Source organism: Balaenoptera physalus (assembly GCF_965194825.1).
Source record: "Balaenoptera physalus genome assembly, chromosome: Y".
In the NCBI taxonomy this organism is placed as follows: domain Eukaryota; kingdom Metazoa; phylum Chordata; class Mammalia; order Artiodactyla; family Balaenopteridae; genus Balaenoptera; species Balaenoptera physalus.
This window is the reverse complement of record NC_138904.1, coordinates 10,356,010-10,370,689: the sequence shown is the minus strand read 5'-3', so window position 1 is coordinate 10,370,689 and position 14,680 is coordinate 10,356,010. Positions and strand designations below refer to the sequence as shown.

At 42.3% G+C, this 14,680-nt stretch overlaps 1 protein-coding gene across 1 annotated transcript in view; it reads left to right on the top strand.

Annotated features, from left to right (window-relative positions):
• The window catches only part of LOC309653416 (epidermal growth factor-like protein 6), a 68,436-nt gene that overhangs the window by 39,753 nt on the left and 14,003 nt on the right, over positions 1-14,680 (top strand). The window contains 5 exon segments of the mRNA XM_082448026.1: positions 1,086-1,205; positions 2,787-2,905; positions 2,909-2,921; positions 4,714-4,836; positions 14,109-14,432. Coding sequence (XP_082304152.1) covers positions 1,086-1,205; positions 2,787-2,905; positions 2,909-2,921; positions 4,714-4,836; positions 14,109-14,432 — 699 coding nt within the window.

Here is a 14,680-nt window from a genome sequence, read left to right as displayed (position 1 = left end):
TTGCAGTCTCTTTGATCCAGCGGGGTGATTGGCATGTTATAGATGCAGGTGGATAAAGACAGGCTCTTCACCGTGCTCCCCTGTTGTAGGCATTTTTGATCCATACATACTGGAACCCTGCTAAGGATATGCATTTTTGTGAGATAAGTTCTATTTAGCAAAGAGTGACAGAAAAATCCTACTAAATTATCTTTAAAAAGCTGGAGGCAAGCAGTTCCAGAACAAGTCAGCAAGAACTCAGCCTCTACCATCCTCAGGGTATTGATTTCATTCTCATGCTTGTGGCCTCATAGTCACAATATGGCTGCCCAAGCTCCAGATATCACACACACACACACATCAAAGGTAGGCAAGACAAAGGGGAAAGGAGTGATGCCAAGGCACAAACGCCTCTTTTATGCCTGTCCCTTTTATCATGCAGCAGCATCCTTTCCAGAAGCTCCAGCAGACTTATCTTAGTATCTCTTTGGCTGTAACTGAGTCATATGGCCACTCCTTGTTGCTGCAAGGGAAGCTGGGAAAAAGACGAGTAACTGGTTTTCCAGCCTCAGTGATGGGAATGGCTTTTGGGTAGCTGATTAGTCTTGTCTGCTACATGTTTTAATACAGGCACCTAAAAGACAAGGTTTTGTGACTCAAGTGACTCTCACTGAGGCTAGATATGAATGGAGGGATGGCTTGAATTTGCATTCTTTTCCCTTATTTATTCAGATGAATCATCTACATCAGAGGCTGCATTTCAACCAATAATAGAGACCAGCTGGGTGACATAAAGGAGTGATTAGAGCTTGTACAGGAAGAGAGAGAGATGCCGTCTTTGGTAACCGAGTGGTGCATGCTCAGCCTAAAGACAGTCAAATGCAATGAATGCATTGGCCAACAAAATAGGCCACGGGGCCACCAAGACACCACCCCTGCCCAGATTCCACTTGGGTCTCCATTTGGGACTCAGAGGTTAAAACTTATCCTCTAATACCATTCCACGTGTTACATTTCATGTCCCAGAGATTAGAGATCATTTCTCGGTCTGTAAGTACTTTTTATCATTTCGTGGGGGAAAGGCTAATCTGTGCCTCCTTTTGCAGACTCTCGGACGTGTGCCATGACAAACTGCCAGTATGGCTGTAAAGATACAGAAGAGGGGCCGCACTGTCTGTGTCCATCCTCGGGACTCCGCCTGGCCCCAAATGGAAGAGCTTGTATAGGTAGACCAACCGGAATCATCTCCTCCCCTGACTTCTCCCTTTACTGAATTCTTCCTTTTCCATTCATCACAACGTGCTTGTTGACTAGACGTTGAAAGCTCCTAAAACAACAGATTTATGTCCGTTTCTAAGGCAATGTTTATAGCCACCTATGCTCTAGACAGACACTGTGCGATGCCAGAAAGAACACTTCTCTATAATTTTTGGATTGCCCGATGCCATAGTGGAAAAAGATGGAAGTAATTTTAATTTTGACTGTTTACCCTGCACTTTTTACTTCAACTACCAAATTGTATATACTCATAGTGCTGTATTTAACTATATTGCACTAAAGATACATAATACTTATTAGACCAAGTGAGCACATAGCATTAATATAGGATGTCAAACCAAACAGAATGTTGAAAGAGTTCTTAATCTCGTTTGATTTAACATTCTGACTTCCGTACCACAATAAAAATATTTTTAGTCAAGGTGGTTGGTGTTTATTTACCCTAAATGTACATAACTTGATAAACTGCACTTAGAAAGCTCAGCCAAATAGATTCTAAATCAGTTAAACACTTTTTAAAAAATCTGTGTAAATTAAAAATTTGGTTCTGTCCTTTGAGAGTAGTCAAAGATTTAAATCGATTCACAGGATTTAGTACTCTTCAGTAAAATCAGATTTGTATGGCAAGGCTAATTCTTGACCAAACTGAATCCAAATTGTTGCCCACCTCTTTGACTTGTCGGGTACCATTTTTATTAGAAGGGAAACATGATGTGCGCAGAAGTGATCCCTGAAAAATAATTCTGGTCAATCCAACACTTATTTGTTAATTATTTTAAGAATGCAAAAGGAACAATAAACCAGCACCAAGCTGCATGTTTAACCACAGTGCCAAAATAACCACAGTTCCAAATCTATTTGATTTGACATGTGAAAGTTAAGGTGAAGTCTGAGTCATAATGGTTTGGTCAGCATAGCAGTCAGCCCCTCTGTGACGTGGCTTTCCATGGTAGAAAAGGAAGGCAGCCTCTTGTCTGCCGAAGCTGCATCATCACGTCATTCCGCTTGACCCACAGTTTATGTATAGGTGCATTCTTAGGAAACCACGTTTCTGTGACTTGGAACAATATGGCAGGATTTGGAGGAGCTTGCTAATGAAATGATTCTTTTGTAAAATGCAAAATTTAAATGTTTGTGTATTGGGTTTGCTATACAATACCCATAGCTGGAAAAATAATAATTCCTTCAGAAAAATGTAATGTCTATGTAGTAAGTGCCAGCCATATGCTCCCTGCCCCAGAAAAGGCAGGGCCTAAAGAGAGAGAAAATGTGAATATAAGTAATGCCAGTACAGTGAGATAATGCCTCTAAAACAAGATGTACAAGGTGATAGAAAGGCAGTGAGTGTGCCTCAGGGATCTACAACACTTCCCGGAGGGTATGATGTTGGTACCCGAATAATCAGAGTTTTCCAATGAAGAAGTTGCGTGTGCCCGTGTGTGCTGTGTGCTGTGGGTGAGTGCATGAGAGTATTTTGGAGGGAGGGTGCTTTCTTGCTATCCCTGACATCTCCTGGCTCTCCATCCTAGATAGTGATGAATGTGCCTCGGATAAAGCCGTCTGCCCCCACGATCGAAGATGTGTGAACACATTTGGAAGCTACTATTGCAAATGTCATGTTGGTTTTGAACTAAAATATCTCAGTGGCTGATATGACTGTGTAGGTAAGAATTGGTGGCACCTATTATTTTTTTCCTCTCCCCATCAAACCTGTAGGCTTTCTCTACAGATATTTTGACATCAGTTCAGTGTATTAGTTGAACCTACTGTACTGACCAGCTTAACAACACAGAAAAAGTTATATTTTTTTAAGTTTTTGGCATTTAGGGAATTCTGATGATGTGAATTATATGAATTCAGGTCCCTCGAGATTTAAAGTAAGGAACTTTAGTCTCTGCAGCTCTATTATGGAGGTAAATAGCTTGAGATGATTTTTGTGGGTTTTTTTTAAAAAATTAGTTTGGTTTTGTTTATATTTTTGGTTCTGTCTCCAGGCATAGCTAAAAATGGGAACAGTGAAGCATATTTATATTTGATAAAAGGAAGAATAACAAGGCCTGCTTCATCTTGATCTCAGTGGTCTGTTCATAAGTTTCCTTCAGGAGTGGCTTTAGAAAAACCTATAAAGGAGTTGAAGGCACGTGCTGTTTCCTCTCTCCTCCTTCACCCTTTCCATCGTTCAAGCTCCACAGCCCCTTTCCAGGGTCACCAAGATCACTCTGATAAGGTTCGGGTATCACTCAGCTATCCGCCTGATCTGGGTGAAATAAAAGATCCTGTCCCTTAGGGAAGGAATTCCAAGTCTCAGTGAGCAAGGCATTTGGGGAGCCCTTGGACGCCTTCCCATTGCCCTTGATAGACGCAGATGGGGCCTGTCCTGCAGTGAAGGGACATCCGGGCTCCCTGTAGATTCCTGTTTACATAATATGCACGTAACAAATGTGTGCATAACATGGAATGCTAACATTGGGGGAAAAAGTAGGATTTCTTTCCATTCTACACTCAGAGCTGCCCAGGATGTGTCCTGTGTAATCGTGTTGGGGCAACACTCGGTTCCTGGGTTTTGAACTGTCTTATGACGCCTCCATAGGTCTTACCTCAAGCTCAAAGGCCATCCTAGACTGGCTCATAAAACCCCCGTTTCCTGTGGGCTAGGATCCTGTGCGCCGCTCCAGACCCGTCCAGCTCTGCAGTGCAGCCGGGCTGTGTCACAGACTCGGAGCCTGTCTCCTGATACCTAAAGGGAGGTGCCGTTGGACAGGGTGGGAATCCACGTGGAGAGCTGTCCGGGGAAACAAACCTTTGTGATTTGAAAAGTGATTAAGGTTAGCACCTGAGCCCCTGTGTGCCTAAGTTAAAAACAATAGCCTATTCTGTGTGCATATGATAAGTATAGAAAGAAAGTCAGAGGGAGAAGAGGGCCAAGGAAGCTCTCACTTGGGTGACATTTGGCAAACTTTCCTAGTCTAAACCCAGCAGACAAGCTCAGACCAGCCTCACCCCTGCTCCTGGTAACCTTTGAACAAAATGTTCAGATTTTTCAGATGATGTCAGTGGTTCCTAGCCCATCTTGTTCTTTGTTGTTTAGGAGTTCCAAGCCCTTCCATGTATAGAATTTATTTTCTGATACTGTTATTTAGTTCTAAGTTAGGCTGGTGAAAAAGTTCAGAAATCACACCTGGACATCTTAGAGATTTCAGTAGTGCTGATAAGCCGGAGGTGAGGTTGCTGTGGGGAAGGCGAGCTGCAGATACGCTCCCTACCTACTGGGCGTCAGGCAAAGCCGGGGCTCTGGGCCAAGGCCCGGGAGTCTTCAACACCTCTCGGCTCCCAGGCCACACAGCGTTCACTGGCAATGTCGAGTGGTTGACCCTGGAGTTACTCAAGTTCAAGGGGTAGTCTTTCAGCAAGTGCTATCACCACAGGATTATTCATGGGACCGTTCACATTTTTTAGATATAAATGAATGTGCTGCGGACACCCACACGTGCAGCCTCCATGCCAATTGCCTCAATACCCAAGGATCCTTCAAGTGTAAGTGCAAGCAGGGATATAAACGCAGTGGACTTCAGTGTTCTGGTAAGTACACTCGGTCATGGTGTGTTCGCTATTCCCCATAAAGCATTCTCTCCATGTGGCCCTCCTGTTCCTCCCTGTGTGTGTGTGTGTGTGTGTGTGTGTGTGTGTGTGTGTGTGTGTGTGTGTGTTGGGGGGCTGCGAGTTGCGTGCACACAGTGTTTGGAAACTTACCTCTGCCTCAGGCTTGTCTTCTCGGCTAATCAGACCACATCTCCAATTTTCATGGAAACCATAGGCACTGTGCTTAAAGTACAGCAAGCGTTCTGGAGGTTCTTCTGGTCACAACATATTTTCAAATACCGAAAGTAAGATTTGAGGACAAGTGACACTGAGCAAATGCATCGCTTGCGATAGGCTAGGTTATGGCGCAGTGACGAGCAATCCCGAGTTGTCAGTGGCCCAGAACCACAGAAGGTTTTTAACCATGTGAATCATGACTTATTCCGGAACGCACAACCGAAACAAAGTATGGAGCTGATGTCACTTTATCATCATCCGCAAGCCTGTATTCACTTTTTTTGTTGGCTAGCTGAGTCCCGTGGTTCTTGCTGCTGAATTCATCAATGCTCAGGTGGTAAACTCTGAAACTGATACAGCAAATGTATAACAAGAAAATGTCACTGCTGTCAACAGCTGCAACAGCCATCACAGTTTCTTTGTCACTCGTGCTATATCCAGAGAGTGTTGTCAGGCCGTTTCTCCTCCATGTTGTCACTTAGGAACCCAGGCTGACAGAGGCCCACCGTCTTATGGTACCACGGTATCAATCTGAGGCCGTAGGGTTTGTCACAGCATGGAAAGAAGCTTGGACAGTCACCCACCAGCTCTTACTTAATTCAGCTTGGAATCAGGGGCAAAAATATATATAATGCTGCTGTGCGTCCTGAAAGAGAAGAAAACTAGAGATCATGGTGAGACCCCGGAATGTCTACCAAGACAAGCCAGCAACGATTACAGCACCGTCCCTCCCCTGGCCAACCGTGTCCCGCTGTGTTTAGTCACCCAGGTTTCTCCTCTGATCATGTGCCTTTTAGCACTGGCTCATCACGTGCCTGGATTTGTTGGCTGCCCTGACCCTGCTCTCTCACAGGCCCCTTAGCAGCGTTTCCACATGTTCCAGTAAATAGGGTCGCAAGCGGTCCCTTGACCTGTATCCCATCCCGTGCCCGCATCTGGCCGTTGCTCCCAATGACACAACAGAGCGGCCGCTCAGTGATGGCAGAAATGAACGGTCCACACCATGTGAACCCTGAGCAGCACACGCATAAAAGGTTCACCATACCCCAGCGGCACTGGATGAGATGAGGTATGGAAGAGTATAAGCAAAATGAGTCGGGAAATCACATTCTATGAAGAACTGCCAAAAGAACCGGGCAGCATTTAACCTGGAAGAAAAAAAAGTGTTGAAAAGCAGACATTGTGCCCATAAATATCTTGACGAACGTAAAACAAAATTGCCTTCCCAAAGCTGACGAAGGCCAGTGGGTGGGGTTGCATTCTCTCTTACATATTTTCCCACTGGGTATCTCAGAGTGGAGCAGGGCACCCCGTGGAGTGGGGACCGGGGCCTCCGGGAGGGACTCCTGCCTTGGGCTGCAGTTGGGATTCAGTGGCTACTCAGTCTTGATTCTGTGGTTTCTCTCCCTCTGTGTAGATGTGCCCATGGTGTCCTTCTGAAACTTCATCCAAAGAAAGAGAGAGACTGGCTACCTGTGCAGGGCTGTGCATGGGTGGGATGGGGGGAAAGATGCCATAATTTTGAGAGGCCCTCAGAGAAGAGATGGAATAAGTCAGCTTTCCACATAGGATCAGTGGTCAAGGGCTCCTTCACGCCACCAAATTTGCACACGTCTGTTCCGGCCTCACTTGTCTCAGGCTGTGTGATGTAATGGTCAGCAGCCCAGGCTCAGGGGCGAGGAAGGCCTGAACTTGAACCTGAGCTGTGCCCCGCGCTGGCTGTGACCTTTCGCAAGTTGCTCCAGCCCTCTAAACTCAGTTTCCTCCTGTCCAGAATGCGGCTCCTGGTGGCCCTGTGGTGGGTGCTCATAAGGGGCCAGGCCACAGTCCCCTGGAGACCCCTAATTTCAGTGAGGCGGGTGGACAGTTCTGTGCGTGCCCCGAGCCCTGGTGCCGTGGACACCCTTGAGTTCACACCCCTGGGGACAGTCCTCAAGCAGTGAAAGCCAAGGGTCTGTGCGTAAATCCCCCAGCTTCCCCTGTGCAGCGGAACAGTTCTGAGGTGGGTTCTATGCTGGTTCCCAGACGTCGCCTGCAAGACTGAGCCGCACTCACCCACAGTGATTACCTGCCCATTGAGGTACCTTTTCGACTTTTCTCCCTTCCCGTCTCACTGTGCCCTTTCCCCCACTTCTGCTTCCTGGAACCACCTCCTGAGTAAACCACCTGCACCCAAATCCTCCTCTTGGGTTCTACTTTGGAGGAGCCCACCTTCCTCCCAGTAGCTATCTCATAGGTTCGTTGTGAGATTTGAATGAGGTAACTAAAATAGGTGGAGAGAGCTGGGCACATAGTAGATGCTCAATAAAGTTAGCTCAGGCTGTGACTGTTATTAGCACAATTGCAATCATATTCGTTAAGGTCTAGCTCCTCTTGACTGTGAAATCCTGTAAAAGTGAATGCAAAAAAAAAAAAAAAAAATGCCGTGCAGAGAAAAAAAGGTGCCTTGGGAAAACACTTGTGTCAGTAAGTGGGCAACTCACCTCCATGTACGCACACCTGCCCACAACCCAAAGAATCAAATGGATTAGGAAGAACTGGCCAGAGTAAATCTGGTGTCCTCTTCCTTCTCGATCATTTGCTCCCTCTTGAAACCACAGTGTGTTATCAACATCGAAATGAAGGCATGTCTTAAGCATGCAAGGGGGTAGCTGTTTGCAACCCACGTTTTCGATGTTGTAGCCCAGTGTTTATAAATTATAAATCCTACATCAACCCAAACATTTCTTTTCTAAAAAAATTTTATTGGAGTATAGGCAATTTACAATGTTGTGTTAGTTTCAGGTGTACAGCAAAGTGATTTAGTTTTACATATACATATATTCATTCTTTTTCAGATTCTTTTCTCACATAGGTTATCACAGAACATTGAGTAGAGTTCCCTGTGCTATACCGTAGGTCCTTGTTGATTATCTATTTTATATATAGTAGTGTGTATCTGTTAATCCCAAGCTCCTAATTTATCCCTCCCCCACCTTTCCTCTTTGGTAACCATAAGTTTGTCTTTGAAGTCTGTAAGTCTGTTTCGGTTTTGTACATAAGTTCATTTGTATCATTTTTTTAGATTCCACATATAAGTGATATCATATGATATTTGTCTTTCTCTGTCTGACTTACTTCACTTAGTATGATCATCTCTAGGTCCATCAGTGTTGCTGCAAAGGCATTATTTTGTTCTTTTTTATGGCTGAGTAATATTCCATTGTATATATGTACCACATCTTCTTTTTCCATTCCTCTGTTGATGGACATTTAGGTTGCTTCCATGTCTTGGCTATTGTAAATAGTGCTGCAGTGATCATTGGGGTGCATGTGTCTTTTTGAATTATGGTTTTCTCAGGGTATATGCCCAGTAGTGGGATTGCTGGGTCGTATGGTAGTTTTATTTTTAGTTTTTTAAGGAACCTCCATACTGTTCTCCATAGTGGCTATATCAATTTATGTTCCCACCAACAGTGTAAGAGAGTTTCCTTTTCTCCACACCCTCTCCAGCATTTATTGTTTGTAGGCTTTTTGATGATGGCCATCGTGACTGGTGTGAGGTGATACCTCGTTGTAGTTTTGATTTGCATTTCTCTGATAATTAGTGATGTTGACCATCTTTTCATGTGCTTTTTGGCCATCTGTATGTCTTTGGAGAAACGTCTGTTTAGGTCTTCTGCCTATTTTTTGATTGGGTTGTTTGTTTTTTTGACATAGAGCTGCGTGAGCTGTTTGTATATTTTGGTCAGCCCCAAACATTTCTTATGTCAAGAAAACTTAACGTTTTTCTTTGACCATCCAACTCTAAGCTTAGTGGAGGGGGGTGGGTAAAACAAATTTTTCCTGATTCTTGGAAACCTTAAATGCATCACAATGTTCTGTTTGATATCTGAAAATCATTCATTTTGTTACTATCCATTCTGCAGCAGAATCATTTCTTTAGTCTTTTGCCAGAATATTTATTTACAAGAGAAAATTATCTTTGGGTCATTCACTGTATTACTTGCCCAGTCCTTTCCATTCTACTTCGATTGATTCTCTGTAAAATAAACAGCTATGTCTCTTTTAAAAATTGATCTTAAAGTCTTAACACACATTGCTTAAAGGATGGCCAAAAAATCCACCCTTATGTGCAAAGAAAAGTCATACAAAAATGAGAGAATTGCATCCAATTAGCATCCAGCATTATAAGATGCTACATTGTAAAATACATTTGTATCCATGTAAATTGTATTATATAATAACATAGCAACTTTTATTATAAGTTCATTGTTTTGGGGAAAGTTTAGGCCCTACGTGGCAGCACAGAAGAGGAGTTAGTCAGTTATCCTTATGCACCATCTGTACCCAAAGGACAAAGCAACCTAAATGTCGATGTATGTTTTTTTTTTTACTGTTCTAACATATGTTAGTGTTAATAATACACTGTTTGATAATTTGGTCTTAATTTGACAGCAGCTATGTGTGTGTCATTCTAAGGAAATCAAAACTTTAGTACTACCCGACTTGGGTAGTACCAGTCAATTTGGGAAAGGACACCAAGTCATTTAGTTACCAGGAGTGTGGCTTCTGGAATCAAATTACCTTGGCTTGATTCCTGGCTCCCTAGCCTACTGCCTGTGGACTGAGAAGAAACTATTTAACCTTTCAGTGTCTCAGTTTCCACATCTGCAAAATATACATAATAGTATCTGGCCCTTAATATTGTTTTGACGATTACATGAAATAATCCATACATAATCAATAAACATCCACATATAGGGCTTAGCTCTAGCCCAGAATTATTAAATGTTCGATAACCATGCACTAGTAATAGGAGTAATAGTGGCAATGGCTTCTTTACCAAAGTTCAATGATCGTTCCCATTGGAAAGCGGCTTCTTTAGTCATTAGGAATGTGCTTTAGTCATTATTAATTCAGTTTATACAGAGCATATTCAGGAGCATAGGTGTTGCTACAACCAGGTCATTGAATATTTTTTCTTTCAGTAATAACATAAACGGAAGTTTGGAGGTATGGCCTGGAAAAACTTTTTTTAACTCAATAGAAGGTTTTCAACATTCTGGTGATGAAATCTAAAAATAATAGCAAACACAGGCCAAATATATGTCAGGCACTAATCTTAGTAATTGACATGTGTTCACTCATTTCAGCCTCACAAATACCCTCTTCTTATCCCATCTTTATAAATGGGGAGACTGAGGCAAAGAGAAGTTAAATATGGGCTTGAGGACATAGGACTAGAAGGTCTGGGGACTTGGGAGTCACACCCAGGAAACTGGCCTCCAGAGCTGTGTGCCTGAAGGCAGGGACCCACGGCTACTCCTCTGGGGTGGGCACCTCTCCTGGACCCCTCCCCAGCAAACTCTCCTGGGTCAGCTTCTCTGCTATCCTAGCCCCTTCCTGATGCCTGCATCTCATGGTGCAGTACGTTCCTCATTCATGATTAAGCCTCTCCGCCCAAGACCACGTCTAAAGCTCAGATGAGAGGAGAATTTCTCCTGACAGGTGATAGGAGATCATGTGGTGAACTTGGCACAGGTTAATGAATGTCAAAGTCATGTTCCTCCTGGGAAAGATGTTCTCACATCATAGTGGTCTTCTCTAAGCAAAGCGAGGATTTTCAGGTAGGTAGAGTTGTTGACAAAGTGGATATTTAGAGAAATCTCAGATCTCTCCGAAAGAGAAATTGTCAACCTCATTTACAGAAGACTGGCCTGTGAATCTGAAAACTCTGGAATTCCCTGTTTTTATGTCTGAGATCCGCAAATGTGCCAGGTCCTCCTACTGTGGCAGCTTCCTCCCACGTTTGTATATTCTCAAAAAGATGTTGCGCTAATCAAGAAATTTTCAAGACAAACAGTCATCAGCTGTGTCAGATTTGAAATAGCAACACCTAGATACAGCCAAATCTATCCATTCATAGTCATGCATATGCATAGTTTGCTTTATCCTTGCCCCAGCTCTTTACATACTGAAGGAGTGAAATTGTTGGTACCACAAATGTTGTGGCGGTTTGATTTACTTTTTTTTCAATAGGAAAAATCAAAACTTCAAAGCAGAAAACAAAGGCAGATGTTTAGGTTTGGCTGGTGTGGATTGAAACCCTCTCCTCATTATTTATTAAAGGTCTTCAGTGTTAGGTTACTGACTGCATAAAGGATATTTCCAGGGAATGGGTATTTCCTGTTAATTTTTCATGCTGGGTCCTGGGAAAACAATCAGAGACCCGTAGACAGAATTGCACAGTGGGGCCTTCAGAGGAAGGCGTATATACGCACTTTACAGTCAGAGCTTATGCAACTTCTGGCAGATTAGCTGAAACAGGCCATCTGAAGTTCACGAAGATGAATAATGATGGATTATTTGTATTAGTAGTCATTGGCTTCGAACCTGTAACTACAGGCTGTCACATTGATAAATAACTAGGACATTTCATTGAAAAGAGAAATGTACCTCTTGTCATCACAACCTTAGATTGATTTAAAAGTTAAGAGCAATGTATTAATTAGGAGTATATATATTTTCAAAGCATTTTTCTTTTTCCTTTTGATTACACAAAATATTGTGGACCTCTTCTTATTTATTTTTCTACCATTTTGGTACAGAGCGAATCAGCCAAATGTTGGAGAAGGAACTGAGCAGAAGAGATTAAAATATTGCCAAGAAAAATATTCTAACAAACTCTCAATCCAATGTCTTTTTGTAATATTCTTTTTGGACACTGACATTGGTGCCTACTCCCTTATTTTGTTTCCCTCTGAACTCTATCCAGGTTGTAGAATTGCGTGAATTGATTCAGTGGTATCAGACCCTTTTTGCTTAGTCTTAGACTAGCACATGCCTAGATGTTTTATAAAAGGACAATATATTTGATTTTAAAGGTCGGGGTTTTTAATCTTTTTAAATAAATTTTTTTATTTTTGTGGCCGCACCAAGTGGCTTGCAGGATCTTAGTTCCCCAACCAGGGATTGAACCTGGGCCTTCGAGAGTGAATGTGTGGAGTCCTAACCAGTGGACCTCCAGGGAATTCCCTTAAATTACTTTTTCACATAAGTTTGTATATTCTTTTTTTTTTACTGAAGTATAGCTGTTATACAATGTTGTATTAGTTTCAGGTATACAGCAAAGTGATTCATATATATATTTATACATATATATATTCTTTTTCAGATTCTTTTCTATTATAGGTTATTACAAGATAATTGAATATAGTTCTCTGTGTGTACAGTAGGTTCCTTATTGTTTATCTATTTTATCTGTAGTAGCGTGTAGTTGAATACTCTTTATTATCACTATTTGATCCCCAGAAAGGGGGCATGCATCTTTAGACTCTAGATCTCGAGGAATTTGAGGCAGTTAGAGAAAAGTAACCCTCACCCTAAAGCAGGAAGAAACATGTCATGGAAATAGGACTGGAAAAAGACTCATTCATCTGATTTACCCTCAAATCTAGCTCTGCCCCTGGGTAGCTGAGTTACATTGGGCAAGTCATTTAACGTTGCCCAGTTGCCTCATCTACAAAACAAAGATGTTGGACTAAAAGACCTTTTTTTTCTACCTCTCAAGTTCTACACTAACATTTTCCCCCAGTGGTCATTGATCCACTGGGGAGTATGAGGAAGCACCCTAGAGGTACATTTTTTAAGGTAGAACTATTTATATATACAAACATGACAGTATCTCCAGACATTCATGAATTAAAAAAAGCAGCTGTCAAATAGTACAGAGAGTCTGAGTGCATTTGTGTGAACCAAAATGAATAGTGTGGACAAAGTCTGAAGGATGCTTTCCACCCTGATAACAGTGCTTAGCTCTGGAGAGAGCTCTAGAACTGGGGATGATGGTCAAAGGAGAGTTTGTTCTTATCCATATTGTTTGTGTTTTTTTTAATTGAAGTATAGTTGATTTACAATGTTGTGTTTGTTTCAGGTGTGTAGCAAAGTGATTCAGTTATACATACACACACACATATATTCTTTTTCAGATTCTTTTCCATTATAGGTTATTACAAGATTTTTTTTTGTATAAATTTATTTATTTTATTTTTGGCTACTTTGGGTCTTTGTTGCTGCTCGTGAGCTTTCTCTAGTTGCAGCGAGCAGGGGCTACTCTTTGTTGCGGTGCGCAGGCTTCTCATTGTGGTGGCTTCTCTTGTGGAGCACGGGCTTTAGGTGCGTGGGCTTCAGTAGTTGTGGCACGTGGGCTCAGTAGTTGTGGCGCACGGGCTTAGTTGCTCCATGGCATGTGGGATCTTCCTGGACCAGGGCTCGAACCCACGTCCCCTGCATTGGCAGGCGGAGTCTTAACCACTGTGCCACCAGGGAAGCCCCATTACAAGATATTGAATTTAGTTCCCTGTGCTATACAGTAGGTCCTTGTTGTTTATCTATTTTATATATAGTAGTGTGTGTCTGTTAATCTCAAACTCCTAATTTATCCCTCCCTTTCCCCTTTAGTTATAAGTTTGTTTTCTATGTCAGTCTATTTAAAGGTGCATTTTTAAAAAGAATTTAATTTAGTGATGAGAAATGAATGTAAAACAGTAAATATAGATGCCTCTCTATAAACAGTCAATAAGTAAAATCATTTAGCTTTTGATAGTAGTTGATTGAGGTGAAGAAATTCGAAGAGGAGAGAGAACAGGAAAGAAAAATTAGGTATGTATACATTGAATCAAAAATCACCGTTCTGTAGGTCACAAATGGCCCATTATTGGCAATTTATATGGTTCAACATAATGCTAGCCATAATCTTTGAATATCACAGTTAAACAAATTACAGGACCACCTGGGCAACAGTGGCTTTGGCAAATACCGCTGTGAAAGCAGAAATATTAGAGGATCCTGGAAAATCCATCACGTTGGAATCTGTAGCCCAGCTTGGTAGGAGCAAATATAGTTCTTCCTAAAATATCAAATGGTTGAGCCTCATATGTGTTGATTCTGGAAGCATTCATATACTGCACTTTGACGCTTTTTAAATGCTCCATTTTTCGTGAGAGATCTAATTATTGGCCAGTGTGGAACTTCTCTTTTACTGTTGGTTTTAGTTATCCCTGAAAATTCTGTGAAGGAATTCCTCAGTGCACCTGGAACCATCAAAGACAGAATCAAGAAGTTGCTTGCTCACAAAAATAACATGAAAAAGAAGGTAAAAATGAAAAACATCGCAGAACCTGGGGGGACTCCTGCCCCTAAGGTTGACTCACAGCCCTTCAACTCTGAAGAGAGCGTTTCCAGAGATGGGAACCCTCCTGGAGAAAAAGAGAGGGATGAAGAGAGAAAGAAAGAGGGGCTGGAGGAAGAGAGAAGAGATGAGAAAGCCCTGGCAAACCATGTGGAGGAGCAGCAAAGCCTTCGGGGAGATGTGTTTTGTGAGTATCACTTTTGTTAATTTATGCATCTTATGAAAAGTGAATTGTAGTTTCTCCTGGCAAATGACAGAAAAAGGGAAGACAGTTTCACGCCTTAAGTAAGATGGGATCAGCTTTAAGTCCTAAGAAGCAGGGTTCTCTATAAGGTCTGGAAACTTAGTCTTCCACAGATACGAAATCCAATTTGCTGCTGTGGGACGCACGGAGGGTCAGGCCTTTCCCCTTGCCTGGGGGTTTCCTATTTGATG